The sequence below is a fragment of the Anomaloglossus baeobatrachus genome, chromosome 8 (genome assembly GCF_048569485.1).
Source record: "Anomaloglossus baeobatrachus isolate aAnoBae1 chromosome 8, aAnoBae1.hap1, whole genome shotgun sequence".
Classification (NCBI taxonomy): domain Eukaryota; kingdom Metazoa; phylum Chordata; class Amphibia; order Anura; family Aromobatidae; genus Anomaloglossus; species Anomaloglossus baeobatrachus.
Window position 1 is genome coordinate 99,899,232 of NC_134360.1, and position 20,329 is coordinate 99,919,560.

At 43.0% G+C, this 20,329-nt stretch overlaps 1 protein-coding gene across 1 annotated transcript in view; it reads right to left on the reverse strand.

Moving 5' to 3' along the window:
* Nucleotides 1–425: 425 nt before the first annotated feature.
* ST13 (ST13 Hsp70 interacting protein) overlaps nucleotides 426–20,329 on the reverse strand; it is a 238,412-nt gene continuing 218,508 nt past the window's right edge. The window contains exons 10-12 of the mRNA XM_075321923.1: nucleotides 16,686–16,734; nucleotides 4,448–4,593; nucleotides 426–861 (exon numbers count right to left, since the gene is read on the reverse strand). Coding sequence (XP_075178038.1) covers nucleotides 733–861; nucleotides 4,448–4,593; nucleotides 16,686–16,734 — 324 coding nt within the window. The 3' untranslated portion in view covers nucleotides 426–732. The remainder of the gene's footprint in view (nucleotides 862–4,447; nucleotides 4,594–16,685; nucleotides 16,735–20,329) is intronic.

A 20,329-nucleotide genomic window follows, 5' to 3' on the forward strand; every position in this document is an offset into this window, starting at 1 on the left:
TAGGTTTTGCTGGGGAATGTCTGCAGGTTACAACCATTTTCTCAAGAAATTTCTGCAGCAAAAATGCAGCAAAAACGCAGGTAAAAACGCAGTGTGCGCACAGGGTCTAAAAGATAAGCATTTGTCAACACTCATGCCAGTTTTCATAAACAAACATTTTAGGCCAGCATGAAGTGATGATGGGAATATGGTGACAATTGAGATCAGTATTAACCATTTCAAAACACCGGATAATGCAGTGAATAAGTAATTGACATCCACACACAGCTCTAGCTGGACATCCAGACATGGTGGGAAGGGGCGAGTGCCAAGAGTAGTTACCACCCTCTCCATCCTCCAAAATCACAGAAGTGGATGTAAACTCCAGTTTTCATATACATAACACATACAGATTACGCTTTATATTATGACAGTAGGCGCACAAAATCGTTCCATTTTACAATTTTATTATATTGCTAATCAAATATTGCTAAAAGGATTATTTTTGTGAAATTGTCCAGTAGCTGTAGGAATTTAGATTGCTCCAACTAAGCTGAAGTAAAAGAAAAACAAAAAAATAAAAAAAAACAGGCAGGGCTTGTATTCTAGAAACTCATTTATGAAAGGAACATATGCTTCAACAGAACAATAGATTTCAATTTCAAAAGAGGAATAGATTAGAGTACAGCAGTAATCAAAAAAATGACAAGGAACGGCTGCATATTCCGTGTTTCTCCCAAGATTTACAGAAGGCTACGCAGATCCTCCAAATTTACTAGATAATTTGCTTATCAGATTCATCACTTTTTGGTTGCCCTGATATTTTGATATGTTGGCTGGATTTTGGGCTACATCTTGGAATGCAGCCATCACTTCTGGATCCTGTAGGTTAAAAAAGAAAAATGGGAATCAGTATCATCATTATGTAATTAATACGGTAAACTTACTAAGCCAGAGGTGGTGAAAAAAAACAAACACCCCCCCCCAAAAAAAAACACAAACCAGCCCTATAGTCAGCTATTGAAATGGCTCTGCACTCAACACTGCATATTAAGCACTACGGCCAACTTCAAGGGGTTGTCTACTACTTTTAAACAGTTGTAATTTTCTGAAGATAAAAGTTAATTGTATAAATATAACATTTAACCTCTTCAGGAAATGGCTTTTTTTTTTTTTTTTTTACATTTTTTGCGTTCATTTTTAAATTTTCTTTATGAGGGCTTGTTTTTTTGTGGCTCAAGTCATAGTTTCGAATGGCACCATAAATTTCACTGTACGTAAAAAAAAAAAAAATCCCAGTATGGTGAAAAATATGAAGTTCCAAATAAGAACCGACCATTACAGACCAGCAGGATTACAAATCAATGTTTATTAAAAATTGTGACACTTATCGAAGACTAAATGTTTTTATTTTTCTGTCGATGGAGCTGTGGGAACGTTTTTGAGGGGCAAGCTGGTGCTTTCACTGATCCCATTTTTGCAGTACATAGCATGTTTTTCTAACTAAATTTTACATTTTTAGGGAGGAGTGACTGAAAAAACACAATTCTGCTCTTGTGATTTTATTTTTCTCATCATAGCATTTACAGTTTCATTAATCTTATATCTTGGTAGATCGGACTTCTATGGATGAGGAGATAGCAAAATGTGTTTATTTGGTATCTTTATTTCTAATCGAAGAAAAGGGGAGTGATTTTTAATAAAAAATACTTGAACCAAAAGAGGAGTGATTCAAATTTTTATATTTTTTTTTCAACACTGGAGTGCTGCTTTAAATCTAAGCCCCCTGTCATATAATCCCTTTCTGGAGTCTTCACCTTTACAGACGCTGCTCTGGTTGTGCAACGCCATCTTGCAACCATAACTTCTGTCTGGCCGGAAGTCAGAAGTTATGTCAAGCTCCCAATGCATCTCTATGAGATTTTCAAGTTGTGACCTTCAGCACGCGCCATGAAACACTGGAGTGTCCGGCAGGTCCCAAATGGCAGGAGAACAAACGGCGCACAGTGTCAGAAGAGGAAACCGCAGGAAGGGGAGTATTAGACAGGGGACTTACATTTAAAGCACCACAACAGCGGTGCGATACAAAGGGGAAAAACACTGGAAAGGTGCTATAACCCCTAAAGCCCCCGGGCGTTTTGCGTTTTTCAGGTTTTTTTTTTCTTCTCTTTCTTCCGAGAGCCGTAACTTTATTTTTCCGTCAATCTTGCCATATAAGGGCTTATTTTTTTGCGGGACGGGTTGTAGTTTTAAATGAAACCATAAGTTTTACCATAGTGTACTGGAAACACTGCAAACAAAAGTGTGTGATCGCACAATAGTTTTTGGGATATTTTATTCACCATGTTCACTATATGGTAAAACTGATGTGTCACTGTGATGCCTGAGGTCGGTGTGAGTTTGTAGACACCAAACATGTATATGTTTACTTGTGTCTAAGGGGTTAAAAAAAAATTCACAAGTTTTTCCTAAAAAAAGTGGCGCACATTTTGCGCCATTTTCCGAAGCCTGTAGTGTTCTAATTTTTCTGAATCTATGGCTCAGTGACTGCTTATTTTTTGCATCTTGAGCTGACGGTTTTAACTGTATCATTTTTGCGCAGATGCTACATTTTGATCGCCTGTTATTGCATTTTGCGCAAAATTTGGGGCGACCAAAAAACGTAATTTTGGCGTTTCTAATTTTTTTGCTGCTACGCCATTTACTGATCAGATTAATTGATTTTATAAGTTGATAGATCGGGCATTTCGGAACGTGGCAATACCAAATGTGTATATTTTTTATTTTTTTTAACCCTTTAATTTTCAATCGTGCGAAAGGGGGGTGATTTAATTTTTAACATTTTTTTTTTTTTTTTACTTTTTTCTTATTTTACTAGGTCCCTTAGGGGACTATATGGATCAGCTGTCTGATCGCTCTTCCATATCTCCAGATCACAGCTACAGAGCTCAGATATGCTGCTTTACTTTCAATGCCGGAACTATTCCGGCATTGAGAGCAAGTGATTCATGTTAGCTACAGGCGTCATCACATGACCCTGTGCTAACATGGCAACCACCGGAAGTCACGTGATCACGTCACGTGACTTCCGATGGGGGCGGAGTAAGTCATCAGAATGGCTGAGCACATATACATCTCGCTCCCAGATTTTGGCAGCGAGATGTAAGGGGTTAATAGTCACGGGTGGAAGAGATTCCACTCGTGACTAGCAGGCACACGTCAGCTGTTTAAATCAGCAGATATGTGACAGGTCGCCGCGGCCTACCCACGCCAGGCCGCGGGGATTAACCTCACATGATCCATGACGTACCCAGTATGTCATGGGTCGCTAAGGGGTTAAAAGCTTAGCTCCATTTGCGTCTGTTAGAGACAGATACCAGCTATTTTATATAGAAGGCATCAGGTGTATATGGCAGGAACTAAGCTTCTGAGCTCCCTTCATACATGATCACTCTGCCATGAACATACAGTTAGGTTTATATGTGTGAAGTGGTTAAAGGAAATTGTCATTAGAATTAACTTTTAAAGCAAAGGACAACCCCTTTCATTTAACAAAAAATGTATGCACCTTAACAAAATTACATTTAAAAGAAACCTGTCAAGTCCCCTAACAACCCCATACTGCCATAACAACAATGGGTATGCATATTGCTCTATTCTAATGAAGTCCTTTACGTGCCACACAGAGATTTTTTTGTTTAAATGTAATTTTTACATGTATGTATTTAAAATGAGACTACTGTGAACGTGCCTCTCACCATGTGGAAATGAGCCAGGACTAGTCAGGCAGAGCGCAGCTTCTACAGATTAGCTCAGCCTCAGATCTCTACTCATTCACCACTGAGTGTGTGTGACGTCTTTTATACAATCCAAGTCATGGTAGAGTCACCAAAAGTCTCGGCATCTTCTGCTGTGATGTGGATTGTAGAAAATATGTTAAATGCAGAGGAGGGGGACAGACTATGGGTAAATGGGTAAAAAAAAAAAAAAACAAAACAAAAAAAGAAAAAAAGAAGAAAAAACAAAACAAAAAACAATGCCCAACCAGACTACAGCTGACTCCTTTGAAAATAGTAAGCAGTCCTACCTAAGGCAGGATAGCACCTTAACTTGTAGTGGACGGTATAAATCTGTGGGAAACATTTTCTTTTGACTGGAAGGGTTACCCTTTAATGATCCAAATCACAGGAAACGTGCACAATTGGGTTGCCCCATGAATTACATTTGTTAGTTTGAAGGATACAAAATGAATATCAAAAGAGCGACCCACAATTTGGGTACAGAGGCCCACATTCCTCACATCACGATCCCTGTGATAGAGCAGAGGTTACTTATGTGTGCTGATGCTCTACTATATGTCTATGGGGCTTAGGAAACAGCCAGGAATGACTGTTTAGCAGGTTTTGATGAAGCTTATGGATGTGGTCTATTCAACTAAGCATTTTCAACTCTGAAACATAGCATCTACCTGCATAGCTGTCAAGACTTCTGGGTCAGAGAGGATCTCGCTTACTCCGGGCATTCCAGCCATGCCCCCCGGGAACCCTCCAGCCATACCTGGCATTCCTCCAGGGAATCCTCCAGGCATACCTGGCATTCCTCCCGGGAATCCACCTATAAAGAACAAAGGCAGAATATAAAGCTAAACATAGTCTTAAAATCACCACACATTTTTAATAAATAAGAGCTGAAGTTCTGTAGTGGTGTTCTCTGTACATCTCCTCCCCTCTCTGCTGCCATCTCCCTCGTCAGGTTCGGACAGACATATTTCAGGATCCATATGTGCAATATAGCAGAAGTTTAGGTGTAAAACACTTCATACATGAAGCATAATGAACCCAGTTTATCAAGACTAAAAAAAACAAACAAAAAAACTGCTGTCCTTATTTCACATGAACAATCAGGTCTTTTTAAAGAGAGTGTGTCAGCACAGAATGACTGTTCACACCATGTACAGGCGTCTGGTGCATCATGGTGGGGCCAACCATTTAAATACACCACCTCACCGGCATCTTCTCCTCCCTTCTCTGGCTCTATAAAGTCACAATTGACAATCAAAGAAGTGTGTGCATGTGTAGAGGGGAGGGGGGAGGGAGGAAGACTGAGGGAAAACAAACAGGTGGGAAGGTAGATTTATAAGAGTAGCCCCACCATGATGCACAGAGTGCCTGTACTTGGTGTAAACAGTCATTCGCTGCTGACAGAGTTCCTTTAAGCTATTTTGACTGGTGTCTACAGGCAACACCCCCCACATTAATATCAATGTGTGTATATATATGTATATTATATATATATATAAAATGAAATATTGTTAATAGTGATGGGGAATTTAGATTGTGAGCCCCAATGGGAACAGTAATGTCTATAGAGGGCTGTGGAATTTGATGGCATTATATAAGTGAGCAACATAAGCATGCAATCTTGATGAATATTTCCTTTATCATATTAGTCAGTATGAAAAATATATGTACTGTATTTCTCACGTACGTTTTTCCTCGAGGCTGTATGAACTCAGTACATGGATGTCTCTCTTGTAAGATAAGTAGAAAAACACCCATGTTCATAAATAATTGTGCATAGAATTGCTGGAATATGCCCATGAACATGGCAGTGTTCACATTTTTGTCAAAATATACTGGACCTACAATCAGCAGACCCTTAATCCTGAATTGGACATAAACTATGCTAAGCGTTCAATAAGACCATTTACGGTCATTCCTAGTATCCAAACGGAACCGTGATCCAGATAATCCCTGAGGAAGCCACTTCATATCCAAGTCGACCCTTCCCCTACGTGCCAGAAGACTCAGTGATTTAGTTGTATTACACTATTTTAGTCTGAATTCTCTATTTGTATATACTTAAGGCAGGTTTCACAGATAATTTTTTTCTCTTTAGTGGAAAATGGTTCATTTTTGATCCATAGGTGTTCGATTGGCTTCAGATCAGGAGACATACTTGGCCACTGAGTCACTTTCACAGTGTTCTTCTTCACAAATGCAACAGATTTGTCATTTTGGAAAAGTGCACGTCTACCAAGGGCACAGAGTGATGGGAGCATCTTCTCTTTAAATATAAAGCAGCAAGACAAAACAATCACTGATCTCGGGGAGACCAGCCCGAGGAAACACTGCCGGCAGCTGACGAGGGCGCTCAATACAGTGAAATCCTAGGTGCATTGCCCCCTGGAAAATATGCAAATCAAAAAAATCCGTGGAGCCTCTGTTAGGAGTCTCGACACAGAAACCAGCCAGATATCCCTCCGGGAAGAGCCTAGCCAGGGAGTGGCTTTTTTTAGGAAACCACCATAACCACCATATTAAGTGGCCCTTTTAGTCAATATCCAACTCTTTGACAAGTTTAAAGATATGACAAGGGAAATACCAAGGCCAGGTATCCATCCACAGACAGCTGTTTCGGGGTATTGCCCCTCATCAGTGTGGAGTAGGATTCTGGCCAGGTGGGAGCAATGCCTAGTAGACCAACAAGACAAAACAATCGCTGATCTCTGGCTGGTCTCCCCGAGATCAGCGATTGTTTTGTCTTGTTGGTCTACTAGGCATTGCTCCCACCTGGCCAGAATCCTACTCCACACTGATGAGGGGCAATACCCTGAAACAGCTGTCTGTGGATGGATACCTGGCCTTGGTATTTCCCTTGTCATATCTTTAAACTTGTCAAAGAGTTGGATATTGACTAAAAGGGCCACTTAATATGGTGGTTTCCTAAAAAAAGCCACTCCTTGGCTAGGTTCTTCCCGGAGGGATATCTGGCTGGTTTCAGTGTAGAGACTCCTAACAGAGGCTCCACGGATTTTTTTGATTTTCAATGCAGGACATCTGTGAAGTCATGATAACATCAATGGAATGTAGCTCTGCTGTCATGCAGCCCCACATAAGGAGTATTCCACCACCATTTTTCACTGTAGGCATCATGGATTTTTCTTTGCACTCTTCATATTTCCAACATCATACATTTTTTAAGCCATCAGTTTCAAAAATATTTATCTTTGTCTCATTAAAGAGTATAGAGTCCCAGGAGAAATCATATGATTCTGCATGGGCCCTGGCCAATCGTAGATAGGTTTTTTTTGTGCATGGGCTGTAGGAGATGCTTCCTTCGTGGACGACACCCATGCATGCCGTTTCTACAGTGTATGCAGTCAAGGCCGGCCTTAGCTATATGCGACTGGGGCGCTCGTACAGAGCGCCAACTGTCAGACAGCAGATGAGGCGCTGCAGGGAGACAGCAACTCACTTTCATTTGCTGAGGCCGCTCCACACAGACTCCAGCAGAGGGCGCCCTCTTCTGTGCTCTGCGTCCTGTACCTGTCTTTTCCCGTCTTCACGAAAGATAGGGGTGCCTGCGTTGCTCCGGCCGGAGAAGATGCTTTTGAAGGCACACTGTACTGGAGCCCAGGAAGGAAAAAGGCTTCTATGTAGGAGATAATAATGTGCTGTGTGTCATATATGTAATGTACAGTGGAACCTTGGATTAAGAGTAACTTGGTTTGAGAGTGTTTTGCAAGACAAGCTAAGCTTTTTAATAATTGGTAACTTGGTTTAAGAGCAATGATTTGCAATAAGAGCAAATACTCACCGTGCACACTTCCGGTTCCATCCTTTTGCCGTGCTCTGACCCGCTCTGGAGGTAACTTTCTGTACATATGTACTGTATACCATTGTACAGTACAGCATAAACTATGTAGCATGTCTATCAATTTGCATTTGTGGATACATTATTGTACTTTCTTTCTGCTAACCAGTACAGCACATTGCTTGTACTGTAGTCTAATTGCCTTTGCAGTGTTCCTACCCCACATTTGGCTTAGTTCTGCCCTTATTTTTGGGGGAATAGATTTGGGATGTGTTTTTTGTGTATTGTACTAGAATAAAGGTTGTCATATTTATACATAATTTTTTCTCTCTATAGTGCCTCCTGCACACCAACAATTCTATTGTAAGCTAGCGTGCAGTATAATTTATGTTTTTTTACTGTACAGTATTAGTGTACTGTAATAATTTTATATGAATATAGTGCATTATTTTGTATTACTGTAATAAATTTGTACAAATACAGAATATTTTTGGGTTGTGGGACAAATTGTCTGTTTCAATTATTTCCTATGGGAAAATTTGCTTTGATTTAAGAGTAACTTGGTTTAAGAGCACACTCCCAAAACAAATTATGGGCCCCCAAACCGGACTTAGAGGAGACCCACCAGCAGGGACGTTGCTGGCATCAAAGAACTGGGGCTCCAACCTCAAACTTCTTGCCCGCAGTAACGAATCTTCTGTGATCACTGCACTAAACTGTGTCGACGTCATGTTGCCCCCAATACAAGTCAATCCTGTGACAGAGCAAGAGTTCCATGCTCCATCACTGACCGTCTCCTAAAGTGCAGACCGCTTCAGGCCTATGGCTTAGGACAGGGGTCTCAAACTCGGCTGGGTGTATGGGCCGCACAGAGGAAAAAAAAATAATTTGGGGGGGTCACATTCTTTGCAGGACAAAGTGACATTTTTATTGGTACCATATATAATATATTTTTTTTTTTTTTTTTACACACCTTTGGATCACTGATTTTGAACATTTTCACTTGTTTATTATAGCAAACGTGCACAATCTTTGTTTAAATATAAAAAAGTATTTTTTTTACATTTTATTTCTTTCTTGTAACAGTCTTACAATTACCACTATATAGAAATTTTGACCAACATCTTTTAGTAATGTTCCCATCCTTGTCTCCTTGTAGTATTGTGCCCCATCCTAGTCCCCATCCCACAGTAAAGTGCTCATCCTTGTCCCCATCCTAAAGTAATGTTCCCCATCCTTGTCCCCATCTTGCAGTAATGTGCCTCATCCTTGTCCCCATGTTATAGTAATGTGCCCATCCTTATCCCCATCCTATAGTAATGTCCCCATCTTATCGTAATGTGCCCATCCTGTAATGTGTTCATCCTTGTCCCCATCCTATAGTAATGTCCCCAATCTATAGTAATGTGTCCATCCTTGTCCCACATCTTATAATCTTATAATGTTCCCCATCCTTGTCCCCTTGTAACAATGTCCCTATCCTATAGTAATGTCCCCATTCTATAGTAATGTGCCCATCCTATAGTAATGGCCCCAGCCTTATCCCTATCCTATAGTAATGTTTCCCATACTTGTCCCCTTGTAGTAATGTCCCTATCCTGTAGTACTGTGCCCATCCTAGTCCCGATCCTATAGTAATGTGCTCACCTTGTCCCCATCCTATAGTAATGTTCCCAGCCTTGTCCCCATTGTATAGTAATAATGTCCCCATCCAATAGTATTGTGCCCATCCTTGTAATGTCCCAATCCTATAGTAATGTCCCCAGCCTTATCCCCATCCCATAGTAATGTGCGCACTTTGTCCCCATCCTGTAGTAGTGGGTCGGGGGGAGAGGGGGAGGGGCAGTGGCGGCGGCGGTGGCTGAAAGGGGGCAGTGGCTATAACTTACCGATCGCTCTCCTCAGCTTCCACAGATGCCGGAGTGAAGGTGAGTGGAGCGGTCTCCTGCCCCAGATCCACAGTGATTGGAGAGATCGGTCCCAAGGCCGGTCTCTCCAATCAGAGCTAGGGGCGGGTGAAACAGAGGTCACCCAGCTCCAGCCAATGAGCAGTGCTACAGCTCCACTGATCATGGCTGGATTTCAATGTTTCAACCATTTTCAATGGCTAAAACATTACAGTGGCTGTGATTGACTGAGCGGCGTTCATCAGCCAATCACAGCCTCCAAAGGTCCGGGGAGGAGACACTACCCCTCCTGAGGTCAGGCAGAGGTCCCCTACTCCCCGAATCTAAGGCATTTGCAAAGCGATCGCAGCCACTGGGGCCGCGATTTCGCCATGACGTACTGGGTACGTCATGGGTCCTTAAGTACCAGGGAGCCATAACGTACCCAGTACGTCATAGGTCGCTAAGGGGTTAATGTGCTGTCCTTCACACATATATATATATATATATACACACACACACACACACACACACACACACACACACACACACACACACACACACAAATAAAAAAACAATAAAAAAAATCAAAAACACCATTCTTCTCACCTGTCCCGCGTTCCTTCGGCTGCCTTATCTCTGCTTCTTGCTGTCTGCAGTCCCGTGCCCCCGTTGACTATTGCGGCAGGTGCAGGGGCCGCAGCCACTGTCAGTGATTTATGTCAGATGATTATGTTGCCGGCGTGAGAGCGCAGCGCCGGCAAAACATTCATGTGACATAAAGCGCAGACAGTGGCTGCGGCCCCTGCCGCGATAGTGAATAGGGGCATGGGCCTGGGGGCCGCACGAAGCAGCCTGAGGGGCCGCATGCGGCCCGTGTGTTTGAGACCCCTGGCTTAGGAGATGTCAGTGTCTGCAAGCTGCCATAGAAGAGGAGACGGAGGCTGAAGTGTTGGGAATCAGGATTAGGCGAGTATAATTTTTTTAAAATTTCTATATGGGATCTGTGGGGGCTCCTGCTGTATACAGGAAGCTATATGGAGGTCCCTGCTGTGTGGGGGCTCCTGCTGTGTGTAGGAGTCTGTGTGGGGGATCCTGCTGTGCATAGGAAGCTGTGTGGTGGCTCCTGCAGGTATTTGCATATAGTTGTAGTGTGGCCTCTAGAGTTAACTCCTCCTGTGGACCCCAGACACCCCAGTCTGACCCTGCATCTCTCTTTTATATAGTATCTCTGTGTGTGTCATGTATGTGGTATTACTTATGCAGGGAAATAACGACGGTGTCTGTGAATGATGGGGGCCATTGCCATTTCCTTGGATGCATGGTTGAACACATTGAGGAGCAGATGGCCACTGGCTCCCTGTTCTGCGCTTGATCTGTTGCTGTAGGTCCCTGATAAATGTAATGACATCAGGGGGAGCCTGTGACGTGATGCCAGGGTGCCCTGCAGCTGCGGCCAGAGTAGGTGCAGAGAATGTGTAGAGGGTAATAGATAGATAGATCTATATTTATTTTACCCCCTGCATATGGCGTGCACCTGTCATGTATAGTGTAATGTGAATATGTGTTACAAATATGTAAATTATACCAATATATAATTCTGAATATTGACCTGCCATACCCTAAAAGGTGTGTCATATGCCCTCTTAGGATATCACTTGCCAATTTGAGTGGTTGTAATGTGATCGCTCACATGCGATTTGCAATGTGTGGTCATCTGCCGAATGACGTCTCCTCCTGTTTGTCTCAACTGAAAATTATAACAATGAGAGAAGCAGGATGAGACATCATTCTGCAGATGACAACAAGACTGCAAATCGCATGTGAGTGATCACATGACCATTGAAATCATCAAGTGAATTCGGCCAGTCAATGTGCAGAATGTAAAACAAAGGGGCGACATAGTAGGGGAACCGGCCTCCTGGGCACCATCCTGATTGCACAGTCCCCGGCCAGATATTACATGTATGTTTCATCTGAAATGCGGCAGCATCACAGTAAAACATACACAACTGCAATAATGGAGCCAATGTCCAATTGCTTCCACCCTGGGGTCGTGCAGGAGAAATCAGCTGTCAGGTTTCTTATATTCTAGCAACATATTGGGGCTTCATATTTTACATGGCGTCACTGCTGACTGCACATGCAATGGTTTAGTGTAGGTATGAAAGCCATTCTATCAATGTAATGCATAATCAGCAGCTGAGGTGTATTATCAGGTTCTGCAGCAGCTGAGGTGTGTGTGTGTATCATGAGGTTATGCAGCAGCTTTGTGTATGATGAGGTTCTGCAGCAGCTGAGGTGTGTATTATGAGGTTGTGCAGCAGCTGTGTTGTGTATGATGATGTTCTGCAGCAGCTGAGGTGTATAATGAGGTTCTACTGCAGTTGAAATGTGTATTATGAGGTTCTGCAGCAGCTAAGGTGTGTATTTTGAGGTTCTGCAGCAGATTACGTGTGTATTAGGTTCTGCAGCTGAGGTGTGTATGATGATTTTGTGCAGCAGCTGAGGTGTGTATTGTGAGGTTCTGCAGCAGATTAGGTGTGTATTATAAGCTTCTGCAGTAGCTGGGTTGTGTATGATGAATTTTTGCAGAATTTGAGGTGTGGATCATGAGGTTCTGCAGAATATCACGATTTGCTGTGGATTTGTCTTACAAATGTTCCCCAAACATTATTTGCAGCATTGCCAACTGGTGTGAGCTTCGACTGGTTAATAAAGGGATTATGGTATATATGCCGTATTTCTTCCATACACAGCGCCCCCCACGTGCTCATGGTGTGTATGTGGTACTGCACCGCAGTCTATTCAGGTCAGTGGAGTTGAGAGGCAGCAGGACATATAACCCGAGGGCACTTTATTATGCATAAAGCAGAGCTTTTTTTCTAATTTCTTACAATCCCCTTAACATCTGTAGTTTGGCCTGTTTGGTACTAAGTACACGCAGCACCGCCCACCGGCTCCATCGTGCATTGTCTGGTCTTCTCGTTCTGTACATTTATCCACAGGATTTGTTTAGTAGATGCTGATCCCACTAATGTGGCCACGACCTACGCCGCTCTCAGTCCAGAGACGGTAGAACTCCCATCCAAGTGAATAGAGATTTATATCATCTCTCCACAAACAACGGCAGCGTCTCATTCTCCAGAAACATGTGCGTCCCATTGGGGGATCCGCATGTACTATCCATTATGTAATATCCAAGGACACGGAATTAATAGAGGAGATCAGAAGACCCCCTGTAAGTATGAGCTCAGACGTGGTGGAATGAATGAGGATTTGAGGTGTAGATTCTCCAGCACAAATTTGGAGTTTATTATACATTTGAAGTGATCAATTTTCTTAGGATATAAAAAAAATGGCCCCAGGTCCTTGTTTGTTTCTGGGAAACTGGGTAAAAAAATCATTAGGGTGGGGCCACGAAAAGGTAGTATTGCACAGGGCACCATTCAGGCCAAGGTCAACCCTGTATGCCGTATTGTGTCACAGAAAAAAATCACCCCAGTTTAACTTTCTACTACTTTAGCTAACTGCAGTGAATTTGTATGTCGATTTTCTTCATCCCTTTTCATCAGACGATGCTCCAGTTTAGGTGTTCACTTCAGTGGCCGGCCTGGACAGTTCTCAGATGCTTGCTGTTCCAGCTCTTAAGTTTTTGTATCACTTTTGCTTCAGTATTCTGACAGGTAAGTAAATCTTTGCTCATCTTCTTATCAGGGCTGTGGAGTCGGAGTCGTGGAGTCAGAGTTCATTTTGGTGGAGTCGGAGTCGGTATAAAATGCACCGACTCTGACTCCTAAAATATATAATAAATTGGGGACAGTAGTGCAATGCAGAATTTGCTGAATATTTTTTCATAGAATTTGGGAAAGTTATGAACTGTCCTATAAATGGCTGTTCTATTCCTGATCTAAGGCTACATTCACACACAGCGTTTTTGCTGCATTTTTTGAGGATACGTTTTTTTTCAGCTGCAAACGCAGATCAGCTTTTTAAAAAACCGCATCACCTGAAAGGTTTTTGAGCTCATAGATAATGCTTTCAATAGCAAAAGCAGATTGGAAAACACCACAAACTGACTTGCTCATTCTTTGTGAGGATGTTTTTGAGCCCAAAAACGGATCCTCACAAAACGTGTCTGAATGTCCTATCTTGAAACCCATTGCCTTTGCTGGGATGCCAGAGTCACTGCATTTCACTGAATTATTTTGCCATGAATGATCGATATGTTTGTGACAAGAAAGAAATTGTTAGCAAGACACTGGCAGTAAAAGATAGTAAAGCTCATCACCAGTTTCTCCAGGCCTTAGTGGAACAAGTTCTGCAAGATTACAAACTCAAAAAAGAACAGGTTCTTGCTATTGTAAGAACAATGCTTCAAACATGATAAGTACAATTAAACTGATGAATGAGAGCAATGAACAACAGCTAGGAGAAAATTTAGGATTCAGTATGTGTCAGACGGAGCCACAGTGCTGTATATGCAACTGAGGAACAAACAGATATTACAACAGAAGAGCAGCAAAATGATACTTTAGGATTAGATGATCTTGTTGAAGCTGCTTCAAAACACTTTCATATTCATCACATGCGCTGTGTTGTGCACACGCTGAAGCTGGCAATAACAGATTGTGTGAAATCGGGGTCCCTCTTGCAGACGTCCGGCATTTCGCTGGTTTGGCGGATGCGGCGCACTCCAGTACAGTGTATACAGTACAGTGGCAGCGCGACAAACGCCGGTCACATGCTGTCATGTGACCCGGAAGTTACGGCGCTGCCACTGTACTGTATCGTACTGTACCGGCGTGCGCCCCATCCGCCAAACCGGCGAAAAGTCGGATGTGTGAAACTTGGCGAACATGCTGGAAATCTTATTGGAAAAGTGAGGAAATTGGTTATTGCCGCCAGAACCCCTAAAATTGATTCCATCTTGAAGAGACGTGCTGGGAAAGGGGCAATTGTTGATCAAGCCACTCTGTGAGGCAGCACTTATTTAATGACTGAGCGATTGCTTGAACTAAAATCATTTCTTATAGATATGGTGAACCCTCAAGTAACCTTAAATGAAGGTCAATGGACACAGGTGGCTGAATTGAAGGAATTGCTTAATCACCCATTTACTGTGACTAAAAAATTACAAGCTTAGGATTTAACTCCTGGCATTTTCATAAGGGAGTGGAAGAACTTGAAATTTTGCCTGTCCCAAAGAGGAGGTTTAATCCCAGATGGCATTTCTGCTTCAATGAAACGGAGAGAGACACAGCTATTGGAAAATAAAATTCTTCTGGCAGCTGTTTCTGTGGACGCAAGTCATCGTATACTGCTTGATGATCAACAGCTTACTAAAGGAAAAGAAGCTTTGAGTGAGAGCAGTTAGGATGAGCGGCTACAGGACTGCCAGGCGCAAGAGGACTTGGGGCCTGACAGTGCTATTGCTGCCATATCTTCATCCTCATCAGATGAGGAGTTTAACTTTGACAAGTATTTGGATGACATGGAGCAGGCAAAGCGTTGCCGCAAGGAAAAAAGATTTCACTCCGTCTCCTACAGCAGCAGATTAACCAGATTTCTGTAAATTTTTTCACTTGCTCTCAAAGAAATAGAAAAATTCAACCATTCATCAAAACTGACTGTGCATGAGGCAATTCCTTTATACCCGGAAATTGTTAGAGATGTTGCCCATGTGGTTACGGCTTTGCCTCCAACCCAAGTTAGTGTAGAGAGGTTGTTCTCCAGCCTTAAAATTATTAGGTCAGATTTGAGGTCATCTATGAAGGAGGATCTGATGGAGGCAATTCTATTTCTTACAACAAATTCATAGACTGCACAAATGTTATTTACTATGTTTTTGTTGAAAACTGTTTTTTTTTGCCACTTACATATTGTTATATATAACACTATGTAATGCACTAACAATATGTAAGTGGCAAAAAACAGTTTTCAACAAAAACATACTAAATAATAACACTTAGTACGTATATTGCTTATATTTAAGTGAAAAATGTATTGTAGTACAATGTGAACATCAGACATTTAATCATTTTTATGATACAATGATCAAAATATTTAGATAGAACATAAAATATATTTATTGGAATACAACTTTAGAACACAAAATACTAATAAATTGTAAATATGTAATAAATTGTAAATATGTAATAATGTAAATTATATATATATATATATATATATATATATATATATACACACACACACGATATATATATGTAATCTACTGTATATTACATAGTTATTACATATTTACAATTTATTACAGTTTTTTTGTGTTCTAAAGTTGTATTCCAATAAATATATTTTATGTTTAATCTAAATATCTTGATTATTGTATCATAAAAATGAATAAATGTCTAATGTTAGGAAATGTCAAGGGAAATTGAGGAGTTAGTCGAAGGTTTGGCTTACCGACTCCACAGCCCTGCTTCTTATAGCCTTCAGTTTTCTTGTGTACAGAAATTCTTTATAATAATTCTTTTTAATAATATCTTGAGTGTGTGGATTTGATATGTTATTCTGTTAACCTTATCTTAATAAAAATATATGAAAACAGAAATTCTCTCTTTCTCAGATCTTGTGATATTTCTTTTCCATGTGGTGCCATTTCTGACAACAAAGAAAATCCCTTACCATTTCATGCTAAGTAACTCCCTTATACAGGGCTTATACAGATGACCATATTTTCGTTCCGGGTGTGATCTAATACCCTTCCATGCTATCCGAAACAACAAACCGGTGGTTGAATTCTTGTTAATTAGACTTATGTAGTCTAAACTTTGCAGGATGAGGTATCTAGATGTACCACTCTCCCAGGAGTGAATTCTGAACTAACAATGTAGTTTTCCAATAGGATTTATTAAAAACTCGAACCAGCTAGTAGTTGATCAAAGCCAATGGAGGTAAAAATACATTAATATTAAAATACAATATGCTTAAGCTATACAAAGTACAATGTGTTGTCAGTCTTCAGGTACATATCGACTAAACTTTAGCTTTGTACCTAAGACTTTCATGGGGATGCACTCATTTTTGCAACACAGTCTTGAATAAAATTGTTAGGACAATTACTTTTTCCGGGTGTACAAAATGGTTTTCAATCAATCAATCAATGGCCCACATTTGTGGGAGTATGGTATTTTGTATGATGGTGTAACAAAGAAAATGTTGTTTCCGAACAGAAACTAAACGTTTTCTAAAAAATCTATTTACCTGGGAAGCCACCAAACTGTGCTCCAGCTTGACGCCTTGCTTCCTCTTCCTGAAACAGAAGGAGAAATGTATATTTATATATTTTTATACAAGATGCCAGAGATATTGTATGGACAAGTATTCACAGTGAACTGAGGGGACAATCCAGGGGCAGATCATCCACTTTATAACTGCCCAAAGAATGTAGGGGGGCTTATCAAAAAGTCATCAGTTCTTTGCTACGTGAGGATGCAAGTAATAGCCCCCAATGATATCAGTTGTCTACAGAGCTCAGCCTGATTCATACCTCCCTGTGCCATATTTGTTTTCCTATAACAGACAGACATTCACAATATTGTAGGCATTCAGGATATCATTCACTCTGATAAGCAACATACACATATTGACACCCACTGATCTAATATTGATGGTTTAGCCAGAGGAGAAGACATTTTTTTTAAAGGCTGGATACCTTCTTTAGCCAATGACAAGTCATGAATAGGACTCAAAATACCTACATCTTGTATTGTATAAATGGGTGTAATCGTTTACAAGTGATTTATTTTACAATAAAAAATAATCAGGGGGGCGGAGCCGGACATGGCCGAGTGAGGACACTGTTTGCTGGAGCTCTTCTAAATAATCCCCTATAGAGCCGGTTTATTATCTATAATGGGCAAATCTGCACCAAAAAAAGAATAAGCCCAATACCTCAGGGCAACCCCCTGCATCCCAGGGCACAATCGGGGCTTACCTCACCCGTTCTCGGGAGCCTGGGACCCTACCACAGCCAGGAAGAGCACTGCGGCCTGCAGGGCCTGAAGGGAGCACCATCCCGGTGCCCGAGGGGGCGACAAGTCTGGAGACCCAAGGAAGATGTGAGGCAGCAGGGACCCCCCGCGATCCAGGAGGACCCTCCAAAGGACCCACGGCGGCGGCGGGAGCTGGCGGATCCCCGCAATGGAGTAAGCGGTACCACCAGCGGCGCCATTCCAAGATGGCGGCCGCGATCCAGAGAGGCTGACAGGCGGACCAGGGCTGGAGGGCAGGCCGTCCGCGACTGCAGCTCTGCCCGCCTCGCCCTCCGCTGTGTCTCTGATGGAGCCGGGGAGCCCTGCTAACTTACCTGCGGCCGGCACCAGTGGAGCTGGGGGAAGTGCGGCGTGTGGGCGCGGGGCGCACATGTGTTCGGACTCCGGAGATGACTCACCGCTGCGGGCCCGAGCACTGAAGAAGCAGGCGCTGTACGGAGAGGCTGCACTACAGGCACCAGCGCCCCTGTCTACACCCACAAGCACAGCGATCAGAGGTGAGGAGGGAGCGGCAGCTAACCCTGATGGTCTGCTGGACTACAAGACCCAGGTACAGGGCCCACAGGAAGACCTGGGGAGCGGGGCCCAAGCCAGAGGGGGGGGGCAGCATCATCAGCCATTTATCAGGGACCATACGATCCCCAGGGGGAGCTGGAAATAGAGGAGGGCCCCCTGAATTTTGGGTGGCTGCCAATGAGTCCTGGGGGATACCTCAGAGGGAAGTACCCCCTCCCTCCCCAGATCGGTGGTCCACTGGATCCTCCTGGGCTGAGAGCCCGACAGCCGCAGGCGGGGACCTGGAAAAGGGCCCATTGATCCCCATGAATGGGGGACCCAGGGCACTGGGGTCACCCCCAATTCGTCATGTATCTGTGCCACAAGTATGGGATGACATAAAAAGCCCCCAAAGCACACAGACGCTAATATATGGTCCAGCCTTACAGGACTCTTTCTATGCATACCCCGCTATGTCTCACGCTACCCCCTCGATGGGCGAGGATCGTCCGGCATCCCTGGCAGACCTGCGGTCACTGTTACAAGCGATCCCCACCAAGAACGACATTGCAGCATTGGCTAATCAAGTGGTGGCGGAGTGTAAACAAGAATTTATCCAACTGCGGCAGGATCTCTCCTCACTTACTCACAGGGTTGACACCCTGGAAGAGCAGCAATCAAATTCCCAGGTGTCCATTCAATCTATCCAAGAGACTGTAGAAAACCAATCCAAGCAACTATTTGCCCTTCAACAACATGTAGATGATTTAGAAAACAGAAACAGACGGAACAATCTACGTGTTAGAGGTTTCCCGGAATCTATTGCTGCTCCTGATATTCCTGCTGCTCTCCGCTCCATTTTTAACAATTTGCTAAAGAGGCCACCTGGAGCTACCCTTGAACTTGATAAGAGCCCATAGGGCTCTACGCCCTCCGGATCCAGATGACTCCCGCCCGAGAGATATCGTATGCAGATTGCATTTTTTCGCTGTAAAAGAGGCCATTCTACAAGCAGCCAGGAGGAAACAGAACTTGTCATATAATGGCTCTACCATTCGTATAATGCCAGATCTCTCACGGCACACTCTGGCCCAACGTGCGACTTTTAAGCCCCTTCTTGATGTCCTAAAAGAGAGGGGTCTACCGTTCCGGTGGGGATTTCCATTCTCTCTATCGGTACAGAAGGACTCCCGATGGATGGTCCTACGTTCCCCAGAGGACCTCCCGGTTTTTACTGAGAGTCTCAATCTGCCTACAATCTCTATTGCAGCCTGGTCGACTACTCTACTCCAGCCCTGGGTACCCAGGGGACGGCCTACCTCTTCTAGACCAACTCCACCTTCTGAGTCCAGCAGGGGGTTACCTCCAAGAGAAGAACGGGGCCGCAGGGCGGACCGTCCGCGGTAACCGATATAGAGGAAATTAATAGCTGAATATGCTTGTATGACATACCTTTTACAGTATTTTGAGTTACTTGGCTTCCACACGTTGCCTTCCAGTCTATTCATAGCCCGTATTACATAAGCATTTGTCACTTTTACCGGTGTCTATGGTTATCCTTAATGTTTTTTAGTTTATACAGAGCTCTGCTCAGTTATGTCTGACATCATTTTTCCCCAAATAGGTCGGGATCCTCTGTCCTGCCTAGATGAGGCGGACATGTTCCCTAGGAACGTTTGTTCGGATTTAGTCTGTTGTGCTAGGCTTTTTTTGCCTGTTGTTCTTCTTGTTTTCTTATCTCTCTTCTTTTTTTTCCCGCTACATTCTACCTTCCTCAAGTCTTCTCTTCTTTCTATCTTCGGCGGCTGGGCTGATCGTGTTCGATCCCTTCGCTTATATATCTCTAATGTCCTATTCTTTTATAGATGGCGGATCTAACCATCGCCTCTTTCAACACCAGGGGCCTCAATGCTCCGGAGAAAAGGTCACAGATACTGTATCATCAAGGGGTGGCGATAGCCATCCATAAATCCCTCCCACATCAAATCCTAAAGTGCACGACAGATAGTCTTGGAAGATATATTATTCTCTCGCTGAGGGTGGGGACCCATATCTTCACAATAATTAACGCATACACCCCAAATCAAAAACAGGACAGTTTTATTTCCAGTTTGATCGACGCCGCGATCCCCCTGATACAGGGTACGGTGATTTTATGTGGTGACCTTAATGTCACCCTGGACCCTACTTTAGACAACTCCAAGGGGAAATCTAGCATTGCATACACTACCATTAAATGTATATTAAAAAAGCTTTACTGCGCATTCAATTGTTCGACACCTGGACAATACAACACCCGTCGGACAGAGACTATAGTTTCTATTCCCACACTCAGGATTCCTATAGTCGTCTTGATTA